The sequence below is a fragment of the Phacochoerus africanus genome, chromosome 9, assembly GCF_016906955.1.
Source record: "Phacochoerus africanus isolate WHEZ1 chromosome 9, ROS_Pafr_v1, whole genome shotgun sequence".
Lineage (NCBI taxonomy): Eukaryota > Metazoa > Chordata > Mammalia > Artiodactyla > Suidae > Phacochoerus > Phacochoerus africanus.
In genome coordinates, this window is record NC_062552.1 from 94,006,004 (window position 1) to 94,030,627 (window position 24,624).

At 40.9% G+C, this 24,624-nt stretch overlaps 1 protein-coding gene across 1 annotated transcript in view; it reads right to left on the reverse strand.

Annotated features, from left to right (window-relative positions):
* Nucleotides 1–251: 251 nt before the first annotated feature.
* The window catches only part of RDH11 (retinol dehydrogenase 11), a 37,408-nt gene continuing 13,035 nt past the window's right edge, over nt 252–24,624 (reverse strand). Inside the window, exons 3-8 of the mRNA XM_047795872.1 lie at nt 24,389–24,544; nt 22,547–22,651; nt 21,582–21,791; nt 18,168–18,357; nt 1,431–2,368; nt 252–1,154 (exon numbers count right to left, since the gene is read on the reverse strand). Of these exons, the coding sequence (XP_047651828.1) occupies nt 2,266–2,368; nt 18,168–18,357; nt 21,582–21,791; nt 22,547–22,651; nt 24,389–24,544 (764 nt within the window). The 3' untranslated portion in view covers nt 252–1,154; nt 1,431–2,265. The remainder of the gene's footprint in view (nt 1,155–1,430; nt 2,369–18,167; nt 18,358–21,581; nt 21,792–22,546; nt 22,652–24,388; nt 24,545–24,624) is intronic.

Consider the following 24,624-nt stretch of genomic DNA (forward strand, 5'->3'; position numbering starts at 1 on the left):
AGTAGAAAATGGGTGAATGACTAATCAAATTATCGCATAACCAGAGTTAATGGCATTTAAATTGAGACTGTACTGTACTAGACTCTGGGACAAATTATTCTCAGAATGAGAAATGACTGCATAACTATAATAATGAAGTGTTTTCTTCCTTTGACTCTAATTAAACTTTCATTTAATTATTTTCTTCTTTTGGTTCAAATTAAATTTGTTTAATGCTGACAGTTTTCATTCTGGTAAATAAAAACATGATACATAATCAAAAGTTTTTATTTGTGATTGACAGTTCAATATACATTAAATATTCAGTTCCACACTATTATGAAAAGTTTTCCAATTTTTCCGTAAAATAACTATGTCTAGTTTAATGGTCAAAACAAGTTCAACAAAAGATTATTTACAAATATGAGAAGACTGTGGTCCTACACTCTTTTCTCCACCTAAGTGAATATATGTTAGTCCAAGAAAATCACAAGCTCTAGTAGAAGTATGTACTCAAAACAGGGGATGAACTATTACCAATTCCTCAGCCTTCCTTTAGCAGCATTCCTTTTGATAAAAGTTCTCCAAATGTAGATTTCTAGCAAGTACAGTAGACATTAGTCTCAAGATAATGTAAGGAAATGCCCTAAAAGAATTTTTAAATTGACTGTAATTACCAACATCAGTCCTTAAAATATTTTGCTGAAGAAGTTCCTGCTGTGGCGCAGTGGGTTAAGAACCTGACTGCAGTAGTTTAGGTTGCTGTGGAAGCTCAGGTTCTATCCCCAGCCAGGCGCAGTGGGTTAAAGGATCCAGTGTTGCCACAGCTGCAGTTCAGATTCAATCCCTGGCCTGGGACTGAAAAACAAACCCTTAATTAGTCCCTTCATTGCCTTTGCATGCAGTATCTTCTAGGATTCTTTTTTGGATTTCTTCCATGCTACCCATGTGCTTCTTGATTGGTAGTTCTGAGCATATACAAAGTTCACTTCTATTTGTAGCTCTACCCATTTGTATCAAAGACTGAATGACACTGATTTGATCCGTCTCTGATCATTTACCTGCACTAGGATCCAGTATAATACTGTTCCTTTGTGGCTATTTTGAATGCTCCCAACTGCGTAAATATAAAAGAACACACACAAAGATACACTCAGGGACAATCATCAAAAAGCCTTTCCTGGAGTTCCCGTCGTGGCGCAGTGGTTAACGAATCCGACTAGGAACCATGAGGTTGCGGGTTTGGTCCCTGCCCTTGCTCAGTGGGTTAATGATCTGGCGTTGCCGTGAGCTGTGGTGTAGTTTGCAGACGCGGCTCCGATCCCGAGTTGCTGTGGCTCTGGCGTAGGCCAGTGGCTGCGGCTCCGATTCGACCCCTAGCCTGGGAACCTCCATATGCCGCAGGAGCGGCCCAAAGAAATAGCAAAAAGACAAAAAAAAAAAAAAAAAGCCTTTCCTGTCTTCTGGTTCTCTAAGAGAAACTAAGGCACAAAAATGAGGCCTCCTTCAGTAATTGAAGTCAGGTGGCATATCTTTGCAAACTGCTTCTTCCACCACCCTCTTGCTGGTTTGAGAAATAGGAAAATGAATGACAGTTTCAATTTGATTTTTATCTCTGCCTTCCCCCAAATTCCTACCATCCCCTAAACCCTACTACCTTCTTAGAAAAGGAACCTCTTTTGTGGTCTAGGCATGGGAAAGTGTCTTAAAAGCGGTGTCAGAGATAAAGCCATGCCACAACCCAGATTCAGTTAAGAGTTTCTTTCAAGACTCCAGATGTTGGTGCCATGATGGTTTTCTTAAGAGATAAGGGAGAAATCTTGCTCTTGAGCCAAGCCACTGTGACTCCTGGAGCTTAGCTGAGGCTGCAGCATGGCCCCTTTGAAGGTTGTTTGGTTGGGAGGAACTACATTGTGGACAAGAAGGATAGAAACAAATCTAAAGTGCTGTAAATCAACCCTGCCATAGCTTAGGCTCTCCTAGGTAGTAGGTTTCAGAGGGAAAATACAAGCGGTCATATGGTGGCGGTCACATGAGGGTCTACCTATCCTACATTATCTCTGGTAACTCTGGCAGTAGTAGGAACAAAATAAATCTAGACAAATGCAAGGCGTTTAGATGAGTCTGGCAGTGTATACTGGGCTTTTATCCAACATCAAGCAGGCAAGGATGGAAGGTTTGCGGTCTTTGTGCTCAAGGTTTTGGCCATCCTGAAGGAGAATCATTTTGGCAGGGAGTACTAAGTAGTGTGCTGCAGGCTTCTCTTGGTCCAACTGCCATCACCCGTCAATCCATAGGGATGCCCAGCAGGTCACAGCTGACATCCCATAGCCGCCTTGCTACTGTCTCGTTACGAGCCTGGGCAGAGACCCATGCCACATGGCAGTCACTGCAAAGGAAAGAGAGAGGCTTAAAGCACAGGGTTGAGAATGGAGTTGGCTCTCTGCCTGGGATAAGGAACACAGAAAAAGAAACCCAGCGATGACTTGTGCTCTGGGTGCTTCACAGGACCAGTGTTTGTCCTACCTCTTCATTCTCCAGTCTTTCCCCCAGACAAAATATAATTCCCATTTTAGAGCTCACTAGAGCATCTCTGACCAGAATGCTTTGATATATAACATATATCATTTAATCTTTATAGTCCCCTTTGTATGTACGTACTTAACTGTAATATCAGTGCCTGATTGACACTTTCGTATGTACATCTTGTTCAAATACGTCTCTAAGGTCAGCTCTATAGGATGCTGTACAGTGTCATGTCGCTGAGATACTGCTATTTACGTTGGTCATAGATGCTTGGAGGGGTTAAAAAAATTGCTTTTTTTCTGGTCTACCTGCAGTTATAACTTTTTAAACTCAAAGAACAAGTAAAGCCAGCTTCATAACCCACAAAAAAAGGAAAAGATGACAGCAGAAAAGAAATGCTAACAAGGTACTAGGTGTTTCATACATCTTCTCTTCATTGCCGGAATTCCAATTATTTTAAGTCCCCATTAAATGCAGAAGGGGTATCTCAACTCTTTACTACCCAGAAAAGTTTCTCAAGGATCATTTTTTTTTGCATTTTTTTGCTTTTTAGGGCCACACTCTCAGCATATGGAGGTTCCCAGGCTCAGGGTCAAATTGGAGCTACAGCTGCCAGCCTACACCACAGCCCCAATGTCCAATCCTTAACAAGGATAATTCTTTTACTCAGTTTTGTATTCTCTACAACTAGTATATAGCAGGGATTCAATGAAGGTTCTTGTTTGTTTGTTTGTTTGTTTAATGATTGAGTAAAGGGATCACAATATTTGAAGTCATGTGAGAAGGAATTTTTTAAACTATACTATTTCAAGAAAACTGGTTCCTGGACAATCTAAGCAAATTCTGAAGGTGAAAAAAAGAGTTGACAAGTCTGAAATAACCACATGAAGCAAACACCTAACACTATGCCTATTAAAACAGTGCTTCTCAAACTATGGGCTGTAGGAACATCTTCTGGGAACTCGTTAGAAATGCCAATTCTCAGGCCCCACCTGGAATGTTTTCAACCAGTTCTCCAGATAGTTTTTGTTTTCTTTTTACAGCCATGCCTATGGCATATGGAAGTTCCCAGGCTAGTGGTCGTATTGGAACCATAGCTGCAGACCTATGCCACAGTCACAGCAATGCCGTATCTGAGCCACGTATGTGACCTAAACCGCAGCTTGCGGCAATGCAGGATCCTTAACCCATTGAGCAAGGCCAGAGACCTAACCCATGTCCTCACAGGTGCCGTTTTGGGTTCTTAACTCATTGAGCCACAACAGGAACTCCCCAGATAGTTCTTAAACACATGAAACTTTGAGGAAAAAATACTTAAAGATATCTTTGTATTTAAAAAGTAAGCCTTGGAGTTCCCGTCGTGGCGCAGTGGTTAACGAATCCGACTAGGAACCATGAGGTTGCGGGTTCGGTCCCTGCCCTTGCTCAGTGGGTTAACGATCCCGCGTTGCCATGAGCTGTGGTGTAGGTTGCAGAAGCGGCTCGGATCCTGTGTTGCTGTGGCTCTGGCGTAGGCTGGGGGCTACAGCTCCGATTCGACCCCTAGCCTGGGAACCTCCATATGCCGCGGAAGCGGCCCAAAGAAATAGCAAAAAGACAAAAATAAAAAATAAAAAAAATAAAAAGTAAGCCTTGTAAGTATAGTACTTCTGTTTAAGGGAACCCATCACAACCTGCCATTTCTGAGTGAAAAGAAGGTCACTGAGGACCAAGAGGCTCTGTATGACTTTCTGGAAATGACTTGGCCTCTGTAAGCTTCAGCAGCCTCCACTACACTAAGCCTTAAATCTTCCATAAGTTTATGGTGAACAGCAAAGGACATAAAGGACATGAAAATGCCCTGTAAGCTAAGGCACACTATAAACATTATTCAAAATACAAGTGCCGTACAATGAGAGCTACTTAGGTGTGGTTATGGCATCAGCACAGGCATGGTATTGATATTTCCAGTGGGATTTTGTTAGTTATTAATCACTATAGGTAAAAAATCATCTGACCAGAGTTCCCGTTGTGGCGCAGTGGTTAACGAATCCGACTAGGAACCATGAGGTTGCGGGTTCGGTCCCTGCCCTTGCCCAGTGGGTTAAGGATCCGGCGTTGCCGTGAGCTGTGATGTAGGTTGCAGACGTGGCTCGGATCCCGCATTGCTGTGGCTCTGGTGTAGGCTGGTGGCTACAGCTCCGATTGGACCCCTAGCCTGGGAACCTCCATATGCCATGGGAGCGGCCCAAGAAATGGCAAAAAGACAAAAAAAAAAATCATCTGACCAATTTCAAAACTTACTACAAAGCTACAGTAATCAAGATAGTATTATACCAGCATCAGGATGGACATATAAATGGATGGGATAGAATTAAAAGTGCAGAAGTAAGAGTTCCTGCTGTAGCACAGTGGCTTAAAAATTTGACTGCAGTGACTTGGGTCATTGCAGAGGCACAGATTCAATGCAGTGCATTAAAGTATCAGGCATTGTGGCAGCTGCAGCATAGGTTGCAGCTGTGGCTTGGATTCAGTCCCTGGCCCAGGAATTTCCATATGCCATGGTTGCAGCCAAAACAAACAAATGAGCAAACAAAAAAACTACTGCAGAAGTAAACCTTAATATTTATGATCAATTGATAAGACAAATATTTTAGACTGATTCATGTCTCCCCAAATGCATGTGAAGTTCTGAAGCTCTAACTTCCATGTGACTATATTTGGAGATAGGGCCTTTAAGGAGGTATTAAAGTTAAGCAAGGTCAGGAGGGTAAGGCTCTAATTCAGTAGGAGTAGTGTCCTTACTAAGAAGAGGAGGAGACATCAGGAATATACATAAACAAAGGAAAAGTCATGTGAAGACACAGCAAGAAGGAAACCATCTGCAAGATAGGAACAGAGGCCTGGGCAGAAACTAACCCTGCCAGCAACTTGATCTTGAACTTTCAGCCTACAAAACTTATGAGAAAATAGGAGTTCTCGTCGTGGTACAGTGGTTAATGAATCCGACTAGGAACCATGAGGTTGCGGGTTCGATCCCTGGCCTTGCTCAGTGGGTTAACGATCCGGTGTTGCCATGAGCTGTGGTGTAGGTTGCAGACGCGGCTCGGTGTAGGCTGTGGCTCTGGCGTAGGCTGGCAGCTACAGCTCTGATTCAACCCCTAGCCTGGGAACCTCCATATGCCACAGGAGCAGCCCAAGAAATGGCAAAAAATAAATAAATAAATAAATAAATAAATAAATTTCTGTTGTTTAAGCCATCTAGTTCGTGATATTCTGTTATAGCAGCCTGAGATGGACTAATACAGCTATCAAAACAATTCAGCAAAAACAAATAATCTTTTCAATAAACAGTTGTGGGACAATTGTATATTCATATGAAAAAGAATAAAATTGAACCCCTATCTTGTACCACATACAAAAATCAACAAAAATGGGAGTTCCTGCTGTGGAATAGTGGGTTAAGGGTCCAGCATTGCTGCAGCTGTGGCATAGGTCACAGATGCTGCTTGGATTTAATCCCCCACCTTGGAATTTTCATATGCCGTGAGTGCAGCCAAAAAAGGGAAAAAAAGTAACTAAAGTGAATCAAAGACATAAAACAATGTTAAAACTATAAAACTGTTAGAAGAAAAAAGTAATAAATTTCTATGACTTTGGCTTTCCTTTGGATTAGGAAATAGTTTATTGGATATGACACCAAAAGCACAAGTGATGAAAAAAATAGATAAATTAGACTTCATGAAAATTAAAAACGTCTGTGCTTCAAAGAATACCAAGAAGAGAGTGAAAAGACAAATCAACAGAATGGGAGAAAATATTTGCAAATCATATATCTTATAAAGGACTTTTATCTAGATTACATAAAGAACAGTTTAAACAACAAAAAGGACAATCTAGTTTAAAAATGGGCAAAGGATTTGAACAGACATTTCTCCAACAAAGGCATAAAAATGGACAGCACATGAAATGATTCTCAAACTCATTAGCTGGAAAATGCAAATGAGAATCACGAGATTTGACTTCGTATTTACTCAGATAGCTAATAAAGAAGGACAGACAGGCAATAACAAGTGTTAACAAGGATGTGGAGAAACTGGAACTCAAATATACTGCTTGTGGCAATGTAAATGGTGCAACCACTTTGGAAAACAGTCTGGTAGTTTCTCAAGTCTAAAATAGAATTAACGCTTACCAGTAAAGGTAAAGATATGAAATCATACAGTAAAGATACGAAATCATCCATGCACAATTATACCACCAAAATCAGAAATCATGAGAAGAGGTGGGTACAAATGCAGGACACTGGATATGAACTTGCAATTAAGAGAACAACTTAAAACAATCTCATATACATATAGAATCATATCAAAACTTCAGAACCAAAAATCTACAATTGATAAACAAGGAATTTCTGGAGAAGAAATATATCTCATAGTAAATAAGTGCATAATCCACCATGAAGGGGGTCATTTGACATCATTCTTGGAATGCTGAAGTCTCCTTAGATCTGATTCTGATTTCCTCTCCATCAAAGAATTTATGATAATTATAATTAAATAATGCAACTGTGCAATTAAATAATACAGTTCTACAATTGTATTATTAATAACCATTTCTCTCCATGGTACAATGTAAGGTCTATAATGTCTTGTTTATCACATCACCTAGAATGGTGTAATGCCTATATTGAAGAATCAATAAGATGTAACAAATTGTGAGAACATATTTATATAGTTACACTGTTTTTTAACCAATTTATGCATTTTATATTTCACTTATTTTCAGAGGGTGTATTATTTTTGTTATTCTTACCAGTTAAGTTATTCTTTTTATTATGCTGTATAAAATATTTAATGGTATATAAGGCTTTCTTCTTTATAAATTTTAGTTGCACAATATACACAATTTTAATATAATGCTAATATTTAAACAAAAATTGAAATGTAATAGATAATACTAAATAGTAAAGATGAAAGCCATACAAAATGGGATAAAGTATAGAATAAATTTCCTATTTGTCTCAGATGGAGTCACTTAATCTATTTCTTAAGATCCATGATATAATAATATGTGTGAATGTAATTGTGTTTAAATATATGTATTTTATTCTGTAAATAAATAAATTATGAAAAAAAAATAAAATAGAGTTAACATATGACCCACAGAGATGGGATTAAGGTGGCGGAACAGAAGGACTGGAGCTCACCTTTTCTCATAAAAACAACAAAATTACAACCAAAAGCTAAACAACCTTCAACCAAATGGACTGGAAACTTTCAAAAAGATATCCTACTCCAGAAGACAAAGAGGAGGCCACATCAAGAGGTAGGAGGGGCGATTATGTGATATAAGCAACCCCATACCCGCCGGGTGGGAAGCCCCACAGACTGGAAAGTAACTATCACAGAGACTCACCTACAGGAGTGAGTGTTTTGAGCCCCACATCAGGTCCCCACACCTAGGGATCTGACTTTGGAAGAAAGAGCATCTGGCATTGAAGGCCAGTTGGGCTTGTGTGCAGAAGCTTCACAGGACTGGGGGAAACAGAGACCCCATTCTTGAAAGGCGCACACAGGCTTTCATGTGCACTGGGTCACAGAGCAAAGCAGAGGCTCCATAGGAATCTGGGTCGGACCTGGTGCAACTTTATATTTACTCATATAGCTAATACAGAAGGACAGACAGGCAATTCTGTCTGCAGTTCTTGGAGGATCTCCTGGGAAAACAGGGGGTGACTGTGGCTTGTTGTACGGGAAGGACATTGGAGGCAAAGCTCTTGAGAATAAGCATATGTTCTTCTAGAGGTGGCCATTTTGGGAAAATCTGGCCCCACATATCAGTGGTGAGAATCCCCAGGCCAAACAGGTGGGATCACAGCCCCACCCATCAGTAAACAGGCTGCCTAAAGGCCACCCCCAGGAACACAGCTGCCTCTAATCTCACCCAGAGACAAAGCCCCACCCACCAGAGGGATAGGAATCAGCCCCACCTACTAGTGGGCAGGCACTAGTCCCTCCCATCAGGAAACCTGCAGCAAGCTCCCATACCAACTTTAGCAACTAGGGGGGCAGACATCAGAAGCAAGAGAGGCTGCAACTCTATTGTCTGCAAAAAGGAGACTATACCAAAAACGTATAAAAATATGAAAAGGTAGAGAACTGGAGTTCCTGTCGTGGCATTGTAGAAACGAATCCAACTAGGAATCATGAGGTTGCGGGTTCAATCTCTGGCCTCGCTCAGTGGGTTAAGGATCCAGCATTGCCATGAGATGTGGTGTAGGTTGCAGACATGGTTCGTTTCTGGCATTGCTGTGGCTCTGGTGTAGGCCGGCAGCAACAGCTCTGATTAGACCCCTAGCCTGGGAACCTCCATATGCCATGGGTGTGGCCCTAAAAAGACAAAAAAAAAAAAAAAAAGGCTGAGAACTGTAACTCAGATAAGGGAGCAAGAAAAAACCCCAGAAAAACAGCTAAGTGATCTGGAGATTATCAGCCTCCAGGAAAAAGACTTTAGATGGGCAATGCTGAAGATGATGCAAGACATTGGTAATAAACTGGAGGCAAAGATTGATAATTTACAGCAAACATTGAGCAAAGAAATACGAGATTTAAAACTTAAGCAAGCAGAGATGCAAAATACAATAACCAAAATAAAAAATTCATTAGAAGCAACCAACAGCAGAATACAGGAGCCAGAAGAATGAATAAGTGAGGTGGAGGAGACTAGTAGAAATCACTGATGTGGAACAGTAAAGAGAAAAAGATTGAAAAGAAATGAAGACAGTCTAAGACAACTCTGGGACAACACACAAACATCTGTGTTATAGGGTGCCAGAAGGAGAAGAGAGAGAGAAAGGGACAGAAAAAAGATTCGAAGAGGTAATAGCCGAAAACTTCCGTAATATGGGAAAGGAACCACTCACTCTAATCCAGGAAGCACAATGAGTACCATACAAAATAAGCCCAAGAGGGAACACCCCAAGACACATACTAATCAAACTGACCAAAATTAAAGACAAAGAGAAAATATTGAAAGCAGCTAGGGGAAAGAAACCAATAGCATACAAGGGAACCCCGATAAGGTTATTGGCAGATTTTTCAGCAGAAACTCTGCAGGCCAGAAGGGAGTGGCACAATATACTTAAAGTGATAAAAGGGAAAAAACCACCAACCAAGATTACTTCACCCAGGAAGACTCACATTGAGATTTGAAGGAGAAATCAAAAGCTTTATGGACAAGCAGAAGCTAAGAGAATTCAGCACCACAAAAACAGCTTTACAACAAATACTAAAGGAACTTCTCTAGGCAGAAAAGGCCCCAACTAGAAGCAAAAATACCACAAATGTCAAGGCTCACCAGTAAAGACATATATACAGTAAAGGTAGGAAATCATCCATGCACAAATATGCTACCAAAATTAGAAATTGTGAGAAGAGGAGGGTATAAATGCAGGACACTGGAGATGCACTTGCAATTAAAAGAACAACAACTTAAAAACAATCGTGTGTGTGTGTGTGTGTGTGTGTGTGTGTGTGTGTGTGTAGAGAGAGAGAGAGAGACTCCTATATCAAAACCTCAGGGTACTGCAAACCAAAAATCTACAATTGATACACACACAAATAATAAAAATCAATCTGAATACAACACTAAAGGTAGTCATCAAACCACAAGAAGAGAGAACAAGAGAAGAAGGGAAGAAAAAAGCGCAACAAAAACAAATCCAAAACAGTTAATAAAATGACAATAAGAACATACATATCCATAATTACCTTAAATGTAAATGGACTAAATGCCCCAACCAAAAGACATAGACTGGCTGAATGGATACAAAAACAAGATCCAGATATATGCCGTCTTCAAGAGGCCCACTTCACTTCTAGGGACACATACAAATTGAAAGTGAGAGGATGGAAGAAAAAATATTCCATGAAAATGGGAATCAAAAGAAAGCTGGAGAAACAATACTCATATCAGACAAAATAGACCTTAAAGAATATTATGAGACAAGGAAGGACATTACATAATGATCAATCAAAGAAGAAGATATAACAATTGTAAATATATATGCACCCAATCAATATATATGCACAATTGTAAATATATATGCACTCAACATAGGATCATCTCAATATATAAGGCAACTGGTAACAGCTGTAAAAGGATGCTAACAGTCTTAAAAGGAGAAATTGAAAATAACATGATAATAGTAGGGGACATTAATACTCCACTTACAGCAATAGACAGATCATCCAGACAGAAAATCAACATGGAAACACAAGCCCTGAATGAAGCATTAGATGAGATGGAATTAATAGATATTTATAGGACATTCATCCAAAAGCAGCAGAATACAGATTCCTCTCAAGTGCACATGGAACATTCTCTAGGATTGATCACATTCTGGCTCACAAATCAAGACTTGGTAACTTTAAGAAAATTGAAATCATGTCAAGCATCTTTTCCAACCACAATGCTATATGACTGGAAATCAAGAAAAAAACTGAAAAAAACACAAACACATGGAGACTAAACAACATGCTACTAAACAACCAATGGATCACTGAAGAAATCAAAGAGAAAATTAAAAAGTACCTAGAAGCAAATGACAACAAGGATACAATACTCCAAAACCTATGGGATGCAGCAAAAGCAGTTCTAAGAGGCAAGTTTACAGCAATACAAGCCTACCTTAGGAAACAAGAGAAACAACCTAACTTTACATCTAAACAACCTAACTTTACATCTAAAGCAGCTAGAGAGAGAAAAACAGACAAGACTAAAGTTAGCAGAAGGAAAGAAATCATAAAGATCAGAGCAGAAATCAATGAAATAGAAACAAAGAAAACCATAAAAGATAGCAATAAAACTAAAAGCTAGTTCTTTGATAAGATCAATAAAATTCATAAACCCTTAGCCAGACTTATCAAGAAAAAAAGGGAGAGGACTCAAATCAATAAAATCAGAAATGAAAAAGGAGAAGTAACAACAGACATCACAGAAATACAAAGGATCATAAGAGACTACTACATGCAACAAAACAGTAAACCTAGAAGAAATGGACAAATTCTTAGAAAACAAAACAGTAAACCTAGAAGAAATGGACAAATTCTTAGAAAAGTGCAATCTGGAGTTCCTGTTGTGGCACAGTGGAAACAAATCTGACTAGGAACCATGAGGTTGCAGGCCTCACTCAGTGGGTTAAGGATCTGGTGTTGCCATGAGCTATGGTATAGGTTGCAGATGTGGCTCGGATCTGGCCTTGCTGTGGCTGTGGCTGCGGCCGGCAGTTGTTGCTCTGATTGGACCCCTAGCCTGGGAACCTCCATATGCTGTGGGTGTGGCCCTAAAAAGCAAAAAAAAAAAAAAAAAGAAAAGAAAGAAAAGAAAGAAAAGAAAAGGGCAATCTTCCAAGACTAAACCAAGACAAACTAGAAAAGATGAATGGACCAATTGCAAGTACTGAAATTGAAACTGTCGTTAAAAAACTTCCAACAAACATTGGACTTTCTGCCATGGCTCAGTGGTTAATGAATCCGACTAGGAACCATGAGGTTTCGGGTTCGATCCCTGGACTTGCTCTGTGGGTTAAGGATCCAGTGTTGCCATGAGCTGTGATGTAGGTCGCAGATGCGACTCGGGATCCTGCGTTGCTGTGGCTGTGGTGTAGGCCAGTGGCTACAGCTCTGATTAGACTCCCAGCCTGGGAACCTCCATATGCCGTGGGAGCAGCCCTAGAAAAAGCAAACAGACAGAACCAACCAACAAACAAAAAACCCCAAAACTTCCAACAAAGTCCAGGACCAGATGGCTTCACAGGTGAATTCTATCAAATATTTAGAGATGAGCTAACACCTATCCTTATGAAACTATTCCAAAAAATTGCAGAGGAAGGAACACTCCCAAACTCATTCTATAAGGCCACCATTACCCTGATACCAAAACCAGACAAAGATACCACAAAAAAAGAAAATTACAGGCCCATTTCACTGATGAACATAGATGCAAAAATCCTCAACAGCAAACCGAATCCAACAATACATTAAAAGGATTGTACATCATGATCAAGTGGGATTTACTCCAGGGATGCAAGGATTCTTTGATATCTGCAAATCAATCAGTGATACACCACATTAACAAACTGAAGAATAAAAACCATATGATCCTCTCAATAGATGCAGAAAAAGCCTTTGGCAAAATCCAACACCCATTTCTGATAAAAAAAACCTTCAGAAAGTGTGCATAGAGGGAACCTACCTATCTCAACATAATAAAGGCCATATATGACAAACCCAGAGCTAACATCATTCTCAATGGCGAAAAGCTGAAAGAATTCCTGCTGAGATCAGGAACAAGACAAAGATGTCCGCTCTCACCACTTGCTCGGTGGCCCAGGGATCCGGCATTGCCATGAGCTGTGGTGTAGGTTGCAAATGTGGCTTGGATCCCTGCATTGCTGGGGCTATGACTATGGCAGCTACAGCTCTGTGTCTGACCCCTAGCCTGGGAACTTTCATGTGCTGCGGGTGCACTGCAGAGGCTTGGGTCGCTGCAGAATCGTGGGTTTCGCCCCTTGCCTGGTGGTACAGTGGGCTAAAGAATCTGGCATTGCTGCAGCTGCGTCATAAGTTGCAGCTGTGGTGTAAGTTGCAGCTGTGGCTGGGATTCACTCCCCGGCCCTGGAAACTCCATATGCCTTGGGTGTGGCCATTAAAAAAAAAAAATCTATGGCACTGGAAAGACTCTTCAAAGCTGATTTTCTTTAAATTACTCAGTCAAAACCAAGATAGAGGGTTATTCCTTTTCTTAAAATCTCTAGGAAAGAAGAATCCAGTCATCCTTGGAAAATCATTCCAGTCTGCAAAACTAAATAATCTTCTTGCACTTGAGACCCACATTTCCAACTATCTGCTACACAGTTCTGCTCACATTGTCTATGAACGACACACTCAACATGCACCGAACCAGGTTTATTACACAGTGGGCAATGGTTACTCTTTGGATGAACACCCATTCCACATACTTTTGGCAAAAGCAAGCTCATTTGCTTCTGTGGAATTAACCCTTCCTCTTGGATGGAGTCTGAAGAGCCCATTAATCCAATGCCTGCCTGTCTTCCCATAACCAAGCAGGTAGGGGTGAGGGGATGGAAATGGGCAAGAAGGAGATCCAGTGCTTCCTCCCCAGAGTGGATGGTGAATAAAACAGGTGGAAGACAGCTGGCATTTACTCACATTTGCACCAGTGTCCTGGCCAGCCGACTGGCCATTCTGACTGTTCTAAGCCTGGCTTTTCAGTCTTCCCTTTGGACCTGGGAGTACCCCCATATTTTAGTAAATTCTCTTCTTGCTTAACTTAGCCAGAGTCCATTTCCACTGCTTTGGAATCAAAGAACCCTAAGCTATACATTGGTCTTTTTTTGTTTGTTTTATTATAGTTAATTTATAAGGCTGTGATAATTTCTGCCATACAACAAAGTGACCCAGTCATACATATACACATATCCATTCTCTGATTCTTTTCCCACACAGGTTATCACAGAATACTGGGGAGAGTTCCTTGTGCTATACAGCAGGTCCCTGTTGGCCAAGTGGTCCATATACTTGAGTGTACATATGCCAATCCCAAATCCCCAGTCCATTCCTCCCACCCCCTGACCTGTCCCCTATGGTAACCATAAGTTTTTCAAAGGCTGTGTGTCTGTTTCTGTTCTGCAAATAAGGTCATTTGTATCCTTTTTTTATACACATTGTTTATCTACATCTGCTGTCTAAATTAATGTCACCATCAATCTCCTAATAACTAAGGCTTGTACCCAGGTCACTGAATCTTCCACAATCCCCTCACTTGTTAGTTATTAGTGGTAAAAATTCTGCCCCTTCAGGGCCTCTCTCACTTAAACCATTCTCCTCATTCCAACTGTTATTACGCTATATCATAAGCTCATTATCTCTCATTTGGGGGTACCTGTTCATTCATTGAAAAAAGTTATGAAGAATGTTTTTCTAAAGCACAGACCAGATTTTGTCTCTCTACTGAAATAACTTCTGTGGCTCCTTACTAAGTTTGGCATTATAGATTTTTCATGATCTAACTATCTACCTTTCATTCCAATTTTAATTTACTTACGGCCCTTTCTCTAAAGTTTTGGAGAGATTCCTTCACAAAATGAAGGAAGAGGTAAAAACATATTAAAGTTTTGATCTTATGTGGTATCTTCGATTTGCTTCAGAATAATATGGGATAAACAGAAATACCTAGGAATAAACCTGATCAAGGAGGTGAAAGATGTATATGCTGAGAACTATAAAACATTAATAAAGGAAATTAAAGAATATGCAAAGAAATGGAAAGATATTCCATGCTCTTGGATTAGAAAAATTACTATTAGAATAGCTATACCACCTAAAGCAATCTACAGATTTAATGTGATCCCTATCAAATTATCCATGACATTTTTCACAGAACTAGAACAAACAATCCAAAAAATATAAATGATACCATAAAAGACCCAGAATTGCCAAGCAATCCTGAGGGGAAAAAAAGCAAGAGCCATAACTCTCCCAGACTTCAGACAATACTGCAAAACTACAATAATCAAACCAGTGTAGTACTGGTACAAAAACAGACATATGGATGAATGGAACAGAATAGAGAGCCCAGAAATAAACCCAGACACCTATGGTCAATTAATACTCAACAAAAGAGACAAGAATATAAAATGGGAAAAAGTCTCTTCAGCAAGTAGTGCTGGAAAGTTGGACAGCAGCATATATACCAATGAAGTTAGAACACACCATCACACCATGCACAAAAATAAACTCAAAATGGCTTAAAGACTTACATGTAAGACATGACACCATAAAACTCCTAGAAGTGAACATAGACAAAACATTCTCTGACATAAACCATACACGTTTTCTTAGGTCAGTCTCCAAGGCAATAGAAATAAAAACAAAAATAAACAAATGGTACCTAATCAAACTCTTAAGCTTTTGCACAGCAAAGGAAACCATAAACAAAATGAAAAGACAACCTACAGTATGGGAGAAAATAGTTGCAAACAATGCAACTGACAAGGGCTTAATCTCAAAAATACACAAACAGCTCATATAATTTAACAACAAAAAAAACCAAACAACCCAATCAAAAAAATGGGCAGAAGACTTAAATAGACATTTCTCCAAAGACTTACAGATGGCCAAAAAGCACATGAAAAGATGCTCAACATCACTAATTGTTTAGAGAAATGCAAATCAAAACTACAATGAGGTACCACCTCACACTGGTCAGACTGACTATTATTAAAAAGTCTACAAATAACAAATGTTGGAGAGGGTGTGAAGAAAAAGGAACCCTCCTACACTACTGGTGGGAATGTAAGTTAGTGCAACCACAATAGAAAAAGATATGGAGGCTCCTCAGAAAACTAAAAATAGAATTACCATATAATACAGCAATATCACTCCTGGGAATATACCCAGACAAAAAAAATGATTCAAAGGGATACATGCAGAATTCCCATTGTGGCACAGCGGAAATGAATCCAACTAGTATCCACGAGGATGCAGGTTTGATCCCTGGCCTTGCTCAGTGGGTCAGGGATCTGGCTTTGCTGTGAGCTGTGGTGTAGGTTGCAGATGTGGCTCAGTTCCCGAGATGCTGTGGTTATGGTGTAGGTTGGCATCTATAGCTCCAATTTGACCCCAAGCCTGGGAATTTCCATATGCCACGTGTGTGGCCCCAAAAGTTAAAACCAACAACAACAAAAACAAAGGGATACATGCACTTCAGTGTTCATGGCAGCACTATTCACAATAGCCAAGAAATGGAAAACAACCTCAATCTCCATCAACAGAAGAAGATGTTGTACATATATACAATGGACTACTTCTCAGTCATAAAAAAGAATGAAATAATACCATTTGCAGCAACATGGATGCAAGTAGATATGAGTGAAGTCAGACAGAGAAAGACAAGTACAATATGATAATACTTATATGTGGAATCTAAAATATGGCACAAATGAACCTATCTACAAAACAGAAACAAGACTTATAGAGAACAGATTTGTGGTTGCCAAGGAGGAGGGAGGGCGAGGAATGGACTGGGAGTTTGGGGGTAGTAGATGCAAACTATTACATTTAGAAATGGATAGACAACAAAGTCCTACTGCATAGAATAAGGAATTATATCCAATCTCCTGTGATAAACCATAATGGAAAGGAATATTTTAAAAAGGAATATGTATATATTAAATCACTTTGCTATACAGCAGAAATTAGCACAAAATTGTAAATCAGCTATACTTTAATAAAAAAAATAATATGGGATGTGAAAAATATGAGAAGCGGTAGTAGATAGGAATGGGGCAGGATTGACCATGGGTTAATGGCTGTTGAGGCCGATTATGGGTATATGGGGACTCAACATGTTATTCTGTCTCCTCCTGTATACTATAAAAATTTTCTACAACAAAAGGCTTAAAAAGTCTTCACCTGAAGTTCCTGTAATGGCTCAGTGGTTAATGAATCCAACTAGGAACCATGAGGTTGCAGGTTCAATCCCTGGCCTCACTTGGTGGGTTAAGGATCCAGTGTTGCCATGAGCTGTGGTGTAGGTCACAGATGCGGCTCGGATCTGGTGTTGCTGTAGCTCTGGTGTAGGCCAGCGGCTACAGCTCCGATTAGACCCCTAGCCTGGGAACCTCCACATGCCTCAGATTTGGCCCTAGAAAAGACAGAAAGACAAAAAAAAAAAAAAAAGTCTTCACTTATTCGAGAAGGGAGTTCACTCATGCTGAAGTTCCTGGGCCAGGGATCAAACCCATGCCACAGTGAAAATGCTGGACCCTTAACTGGCCGAGACACTGGGGAACTCCTCAAATTCGTTTCAATGTGAAAAAATAGAACAAGAAGTCCAAAATGGAACAAAGAAAACTAGACTGACATAGCAAAATGTAGGAAGAAAAGAAACAGACAGAAAGCATAATCATCCATACAAAAGATGGCATGGATAAAATCAAACCTAGCAGTTACCACAAAAAATGTGAATGGGTCAAATTCTGCTGTTAAAAAGTAAAACCTTTAGAGTCAAGACACAGAAGCTATGTTGGATAATATTCTTTTTAAAAACAGTACATAGATAACTGAAACGGACAGCACAGGAAACTATATTCAATATTTTGTAATAACCTATAAGAGAAAAGAATCCGAAAGAAGAACACTATGTATAAACTGAACCATGTTGCTGTACACCTGAAACTAACACAACACTGCAAATCAATTATACTTCACTTTAAAAAAATTAAAAAAAATTTTTTAAGGGTACAGTATACTAGACAAATCCAAATTATTTCCTATGGGCAATAAAATTCCATTTTCAAAAACAAGATACAGGAGTTCCCGTCATGGCGCAGTTGTTAATGAATCCGACTAGGAACCATGAGGTTGCAGGTTCGATCCCTGCCTTTGCTCAGTGGGTTAACAATCCGGCGTTGCTGTGGGCTGTGGTGTCGGTTGCAGATGCGGCTCGGATCCCGAGTTGCTGTGGCTCTGGTGTAGGCCGGCAGCTACAGCTCCGATTCAACCCCTAGCCTGGGAACCTTCATATGCTGCAGGAGCAGCCCAAGAAATAGCAAAAAGACAAACAAAAACAAACAAAAAACCAAGATACATTCATACCTGAAATGGTTTCCACTTAGAACCTCAAGACCTTCTGTTAAGGCACAGTACAGGCTGGTCTGGGCTCCCTGCTGAGGGGTCTTGATGAAGAAGGAGAAAAGCCACCAAATCCATCTCATGAGGGATGAGTGCCGAACCAATTCAGAGTTAACTGTACCAGGGTGTACTGAGTATGTTGTAACGCCAGAGCCTGTTGTGGGGGTACCATGTAGAGAAGGGAAGACAGGACTTGATGTTGCCAAATGGCCAAAGAGAACAAATGACATGAATAAACATTTGCCCCACGTGGACTCCCTTCCCATGATGTTATCTCAAGCACTCCTCCCAGTAATTTATATCTCCATTTCAAAGATTAGGATTAAGGCTCAGAGAGGTTATTAACTGTTAGGAAGCAGCAGAGTCAGGACCTCTCAGAAGCACTTGACATTGTTGACCATTCTCTTCCTAAAGTTTTCTTTCCATTGGCTTCCATGACTCCATACTTCTGGTTTTCTAAACTTTCTGGATGCTCCCTCCAGTTTCCTGGACCAGTTAATTAGTTTCTACCCAAACTTTAAATGTTAAGAGTTCTCATGGCTCACTAAACTCCCTCTCTGTAACTTTAGAACACTCACTTTTGCCATCAGACTGCCCAGTTTCAAATCTCAGCTTTATCGCTCATTAGCTGTGTGACCTTGGGCAAGTTCCTGATGTTGTGACTTAGTTTCTGCATCTGTAAAATGGGGATAATTACAATATCTGCACCTTGCAGAATTGTTCTGAGGATTAAATGAGTTCCTGTGTAAAAGAGCTTAGAATAGTGTCTGGTGCATAGTAAGTGCTAAATGACATCTATTTCAGGACCAATTTTTCTTTTCTAGAAACTTTGGGATCAGAAATGATTCCAATTTTTTTCCCTGAGTTTATAAAGATAATTCAATTATATATATATATATAATATACATATATATACATATATAATATGCATATATATATGTATATACACATATAATATACATATAAATGTCTATTACCTACTCTCCCTAGTACAGGTGAAGTTTTTATCAAGCTTATGAAAAAACTGAATTTTCAGGTCTTTATGGATTTCACAATCGCAGATAAAGGACTGTGAACTTGCATTATTTTCCACTTGATGTCTATTCTAGATGACCCATAGTAATGCAGACTCAGAGGTCCAAATTGACTTCATATATTTAAGGCCAAACCTGGTTCTAACAGTGTTTGCCTGACTTGTTGAAAGAACCAGTGAAAGAAACCTGGTTCTTTTAAGGAGGCAGGCATAAAGGACCAGTTTTTAAGAATTCCCCATCTCACCATGCACCGCCAGCCAACGAGCACTCTGGTTTTCACATCCTAAATATCTCTCAGCAGTGTCCACTACCCTCCATCTCCACCACCACAGTCTAAGCTACCCTTATTTCTTACCCCAACCACCGAAATCATGTGCTGCATGCACTCTTGCCCCTATCTTTAAAAAGGCTTTCATTTTAAAGGTTTTGCAATGTTCTTAGAATAAACATTGATCCTTACTGTGGCCCCTATGGAGTTCACCTCTGCCTCACCAATCTCAGCTCAGACCTCCATTCCTCTTGCTTTCTACATTCTAACTATGAAGGTCTTGTCTCACTCTCTCAAGTGGAGCCCAGACCCTTCCTTTCACCTGGAATGTTCCTCAGCCCCCTCTGCTGCCTCACCCAACTCCCACTATAACCCATTTAATTTCTAATCATCCTGCAAGGCCTCAGCCCAAAATGCACTCCCTCAGAAAAGTCTTCCCTGAGCCCTCAGACTGAATAAGGGTCCCGCCACTGCCCCCCAACCCACTATAGGTCCTTGTAATTCCCCTTTAGAGCATTTGTCACCATTTAAATTAAACAACAACAAAAAGCAAACCAGATATTGCCAAGGAAAGGAATAAACTAAGGCATATCTATACTGTGAAACACAATGCAGCCAACAAAAGGAATGCGGAAAATGTACCATATGGAAAGATCTCCAAGACATCGCGTTGGAATTTCAGTTCCTTACGTACAGTGTATACATTAAGTGCACAAGGAAATGATTGGAAAGGTGTCTATCAAGTTGTTGACAGTGGTTTCTTGAAGGGATCAAAGTAGGAGGGGGAGAGAGGAGAATAGGTGAAGGGGATTTTTCACCTCTATATACTTCCATATTATTTGAACTTTTTACAGTGAGAATGATTCATGCATTTCTAGACTTATTCTGCCATTGTATACATACTTGTTAACTACCTCTCCCCCCTGCCGAATGTGAACCACTCCACCTCGGAGCCCCTAATCCAGTGTGTAGAACAGCATGGCCATTGAATACATGGCTGTTGAATGGATGACTCTTGCATCATGCCCAGGTTTCTTTCATTGCATCACAGCTATTTAACCTTCACACCTGTTAGGTCCTCACTCAGGTATCCTCTGCTTCCATCTCATCCTCGCAGCTGGGCCCATCTCTCTACCTCTGGGCCATCCTTGCTCCATGATCAACCTGTGGGTAGTTTTCACCTTCCAGTTACCCTGGTCCTTCCCAAGCTGATAAAGGATGTTATGCCCTGGGCATAGACTTTCCTCCCCATCTCACAGCTGTCCATGTGGTTTGATGAGCCTGTTCCAACAGGGGGGCACCTGTGTCTGATTCCTTCAGACTGAACTCTGCCTGCCTCAATCCTAAGCAATTCTAATTGTCCACCTTGGATTTCCTTTCCCTTTATTGGAAATCCAGAGTAGACCATGCTAAGGACCTCTGTTTATTTATAACTCCCCTCCCCAAACATACATTTCCCTCTTATTTGACCCTTTGCTGTTAGGCAGACCCCCTCCAGAGTCTCAGCACCTCTTTTATCCCTATGGCTGTAGTTAGTGCCAACTCTCAGCCTTCCCTTCTGTCTAGTTTCACTATGAGTCAAAAACCATGACTTGCTCATGAAGCTTGCATTAATCATGATAATAACCTATGAAGCAGCCCCATTTTACATTTGAGGAAATAAGTCTTGACAAGTTAAGCAACTTGCTGCAGATCATGCAGCTAGAGTGCTAAAGCCAAGCCTTCAGACTCAAAGTCAGAATTTCCCCATCACCTGCCAGCTATCTCCAATATTCAGGTGTGAGCTATTTAACTAAAACCAAACCCAGGTGGAAGCAGGTCCTGCCCAGGGGATGGGCTCCAGGAAACAGTTCCCATTCCCATGCCTTTTATATCTCCATTGATTTGTATCTCAACACTCATTTTTTCCTTTTTTTAAATTTTATGTAATGATTTTTATTTATTTTTTCCATTATAGCTGGTTTACAGTGTTCTGTCAATTTTCCACTGTACAACATGGTGACCCAGTTACACATACATGTATACTTCTTTTTTCTCACATTATCATGTTCCAAGCACTCATTCTTCTAAGCCTACCTTTTAGCCTCCGGGCCAGTTCCTGGGTGAAGAGAATGTTGGCTAACTTGCTGTTACAGTAGGCCAGACCCGCATGGTAGAACTTCTCACCCTGCAGGTTATGGAAGTGGATCCTTCCCATGTGATGTGCTAAGGAAGACACATTCACTACCCTTGATGGGGCTGATTCCTTCAGCTTCTCTAGTAACAGATGGGTCAGGAGGAAGTGACCTATGAGAAAAACTAGAATTAGCAGAGGTCAGGGCCAATGTGAGGGTGAAGGGAGCAGTGGTGAGCAAGGCTCAGCTATATATAGCAGGGAGAGAATTAAAGAATAAGGCTTTTTGGAGTTCCCTGGTGGCCTAGCAGGCTAAGGAGCTGGCATTGTCACTGCTGTGGCTCAGGTCATTTCTATGGCTCAGGTTGAATTACCTGGCCCAGGAACTTTTGTATGCCATGGGTGCAGCCAAAAAAAATAAAAATAAAAGGAATAAGGCTTTTTGCCTCATTATTTCATTATCAATGACAGAACAAGTTCAGGGAGTGTTTAGGAAAATAGAAACAAAGACTTAAGACATCCTTCCTATAACATAGGACTGGATTATGCGAATGTGAATATCAATATGAAGTCTTGTCTTGTTCCAACTTTAGCATCACTCTTTAAGAGCAGGTGGCCTCTTTACCTGAAGCTGGCCACAGGGATCACTACAAATAAAGCAACACAGCCCCTAATCCAGTCAGCTTGTTCAAAAACATTCTAGGGGAAATTAAATCTGAACAACAGATTAAAAAGTAGGAAGACCCTCCAGGGAGCCTCAAGTTAATCCCTGAGCTTTTAGGCAGGACCACACTATTTATTATACATCTATGGTCCATTATGGCCCAGGGGTCCAATCACACCACAAAAAAGGTTCAATATGACTCCTAAGTTTTCCAGGGAGAACTTCAGTTTCCCTGTAGCTTTGTGACGAGACAAGATTTCTTACCTAAGTGGTTGACTCCTATGTGCGTCTCAAAGCCGTCTGCTGTCTTGGAGTAAGGACACATCATCACTCCTGCATTGTTGATCAAAATGTGGAGATGCTTTTCTTCTGCAGGAAGAGGAGATGGAGTGTGGAGGTGGGCAGCCACAGCAGTTACACCTTCCAAATCCACCCTACACCCAGGCTTTGAAATGGGGATCCATGGCTTCCATCTTCCCGCTATTTTCCCTTCGTACTTATTTTGTATTGTTTTTCATTTTAGGACTTTAGTTGAATCCTATATACTTTCACTACAGGGCAAAATTCCACTTGACACTACCAAATGGCCTTTCCAACCTTTCCAATTCAGGAGCTACTACCTACTTTGGGGAAGGATTCTGTCTATCTCTCCCAACAGCAAGACTTCCCAAGCTGAGCAGGAAATGCCAAAGCAAAAGAAAAAAGGATTTTTTGTGTGCCTCCCTGCCACTGGGATTCAGGTCCCCGAAGAAACAGTGGTTTCACCTCTGTGTTGCATCTGCCAACTCTCTCTTATGGCTTATTTTCTCACACGCTTTGTAGTTTCTGACTAAAAGTGTTTATCAGTGGCAGCTGTTTTTCCTGGGAGGCTTAGATCCCTGGGTTATGAGGGAGGAAGCCTACAGAGTACTCTTGTACTTGCTTTTGATGAGATTCTATAGGGCTTTATGTCAATTTCTCAGCTCAAGTTTCTTGCACCATTTGATAGAGTGAATGAAATCCCCCCCCACAGGAAGTTCCTGTTGTGGCTCAGCGGTAATGAGCCCGAGTAGTATCCACGAGGTCGCAGGTTCGATCCCTGGCCTCCCTCAGTGAGTTAAGGATCCAGCATTGCCATGAGCTGCAGTGTAGGTTGCAGATGGGGCTTGAATCTGGCATTGCTGTGGCTGTGGTGTAAGCCAGTGGCTACAGCTCCGATTCAACCCCTACCTGGGAACCTCCATATGCCGCCAGTGCAACCCTAAAAAGACAAAAATAAATAAACCCCCCCCCAAAAAAATCCCCCCCAACAAATGATGCCAGCCTGAAGTTCTAATTTCTTGCAGATGACCCTTTATCCATTCATGTTCTAAAGAGAGGATAAGCTTCTATGTCATATCCCTGAGCTGGTGGCCTGGATTTTTTTTAAAAGCCTGGTACTATGGACCAGGTAGCTTTCTGTGAATCACAACCTTGTGTGGAGCCTCAGACAGAGCAATACAGCCCTCAGCACCCTGAGGTCTCATCTCCTATCCCTGTATGGGTATTTGGCCACCAGACCTTAAAGCCCATACTGAGTTCTTGTACATCTAAGAGATTTTTGGCTTTAGCTCTTTTGCACTGCTATGACTTTCTGAATTCACTTTTTGTTTCTGCCTCTTGAGGATTTCCCTTCATTACTAATGAGTTCAGCTCTGAATCAGAAGTCTGGGGTTATATCTTGTCTAGCATTTCTATGTGTCAGCGAGGGAGAGGTATCTTTTCCTTTTGGCTAAGTCTGCCATGTTGACTGCAAGACCCTCAGCATAGTCTTCAGTTCTAAATTTACCTGCTGGAGTTTCCATTGTGGTGCAGCGGAAACAAATCCAACTAGGAACCATGAGGTTGCGAGTTCAATCCCTGGCCTCGCTCAGCGGGTTAAGGATCTAGCGTTGCCATGAGCTGTGGTGTAGGTCACAGACATGGCTTGGATCTGGCGATGCTGTGGCTCTGGCGTAGGCCAGCAGCAACAACTTCGATTAGACCCCTAGCCTGGGAACCTCCATATGCCACAAGTGCGGCCCTAAAAGGACAAAAGACAAATATAAATAAATAAAAAAAAACAAAAAACAAAAAACAAAAACTTACCTGCTAAGAAGCCCTTAGCAAAAGCTCGAATAGATTTAGTATCAGCCAGGTCCAGTTTCCGCACCAATACCTGTTGGTTTCCTGTCATGTTCTGGATTTCTCTGGCCACCGATTCCCCCTTTTGCACATCCCGGCAGGCTAAATATACACGGGCTCCTGTCAACCAACATGTGAAAGAGAAGAGATGAATTGTCAGCTCTGATTTTTTTTTTTTTTTTTGGCTGTACCCATGACAT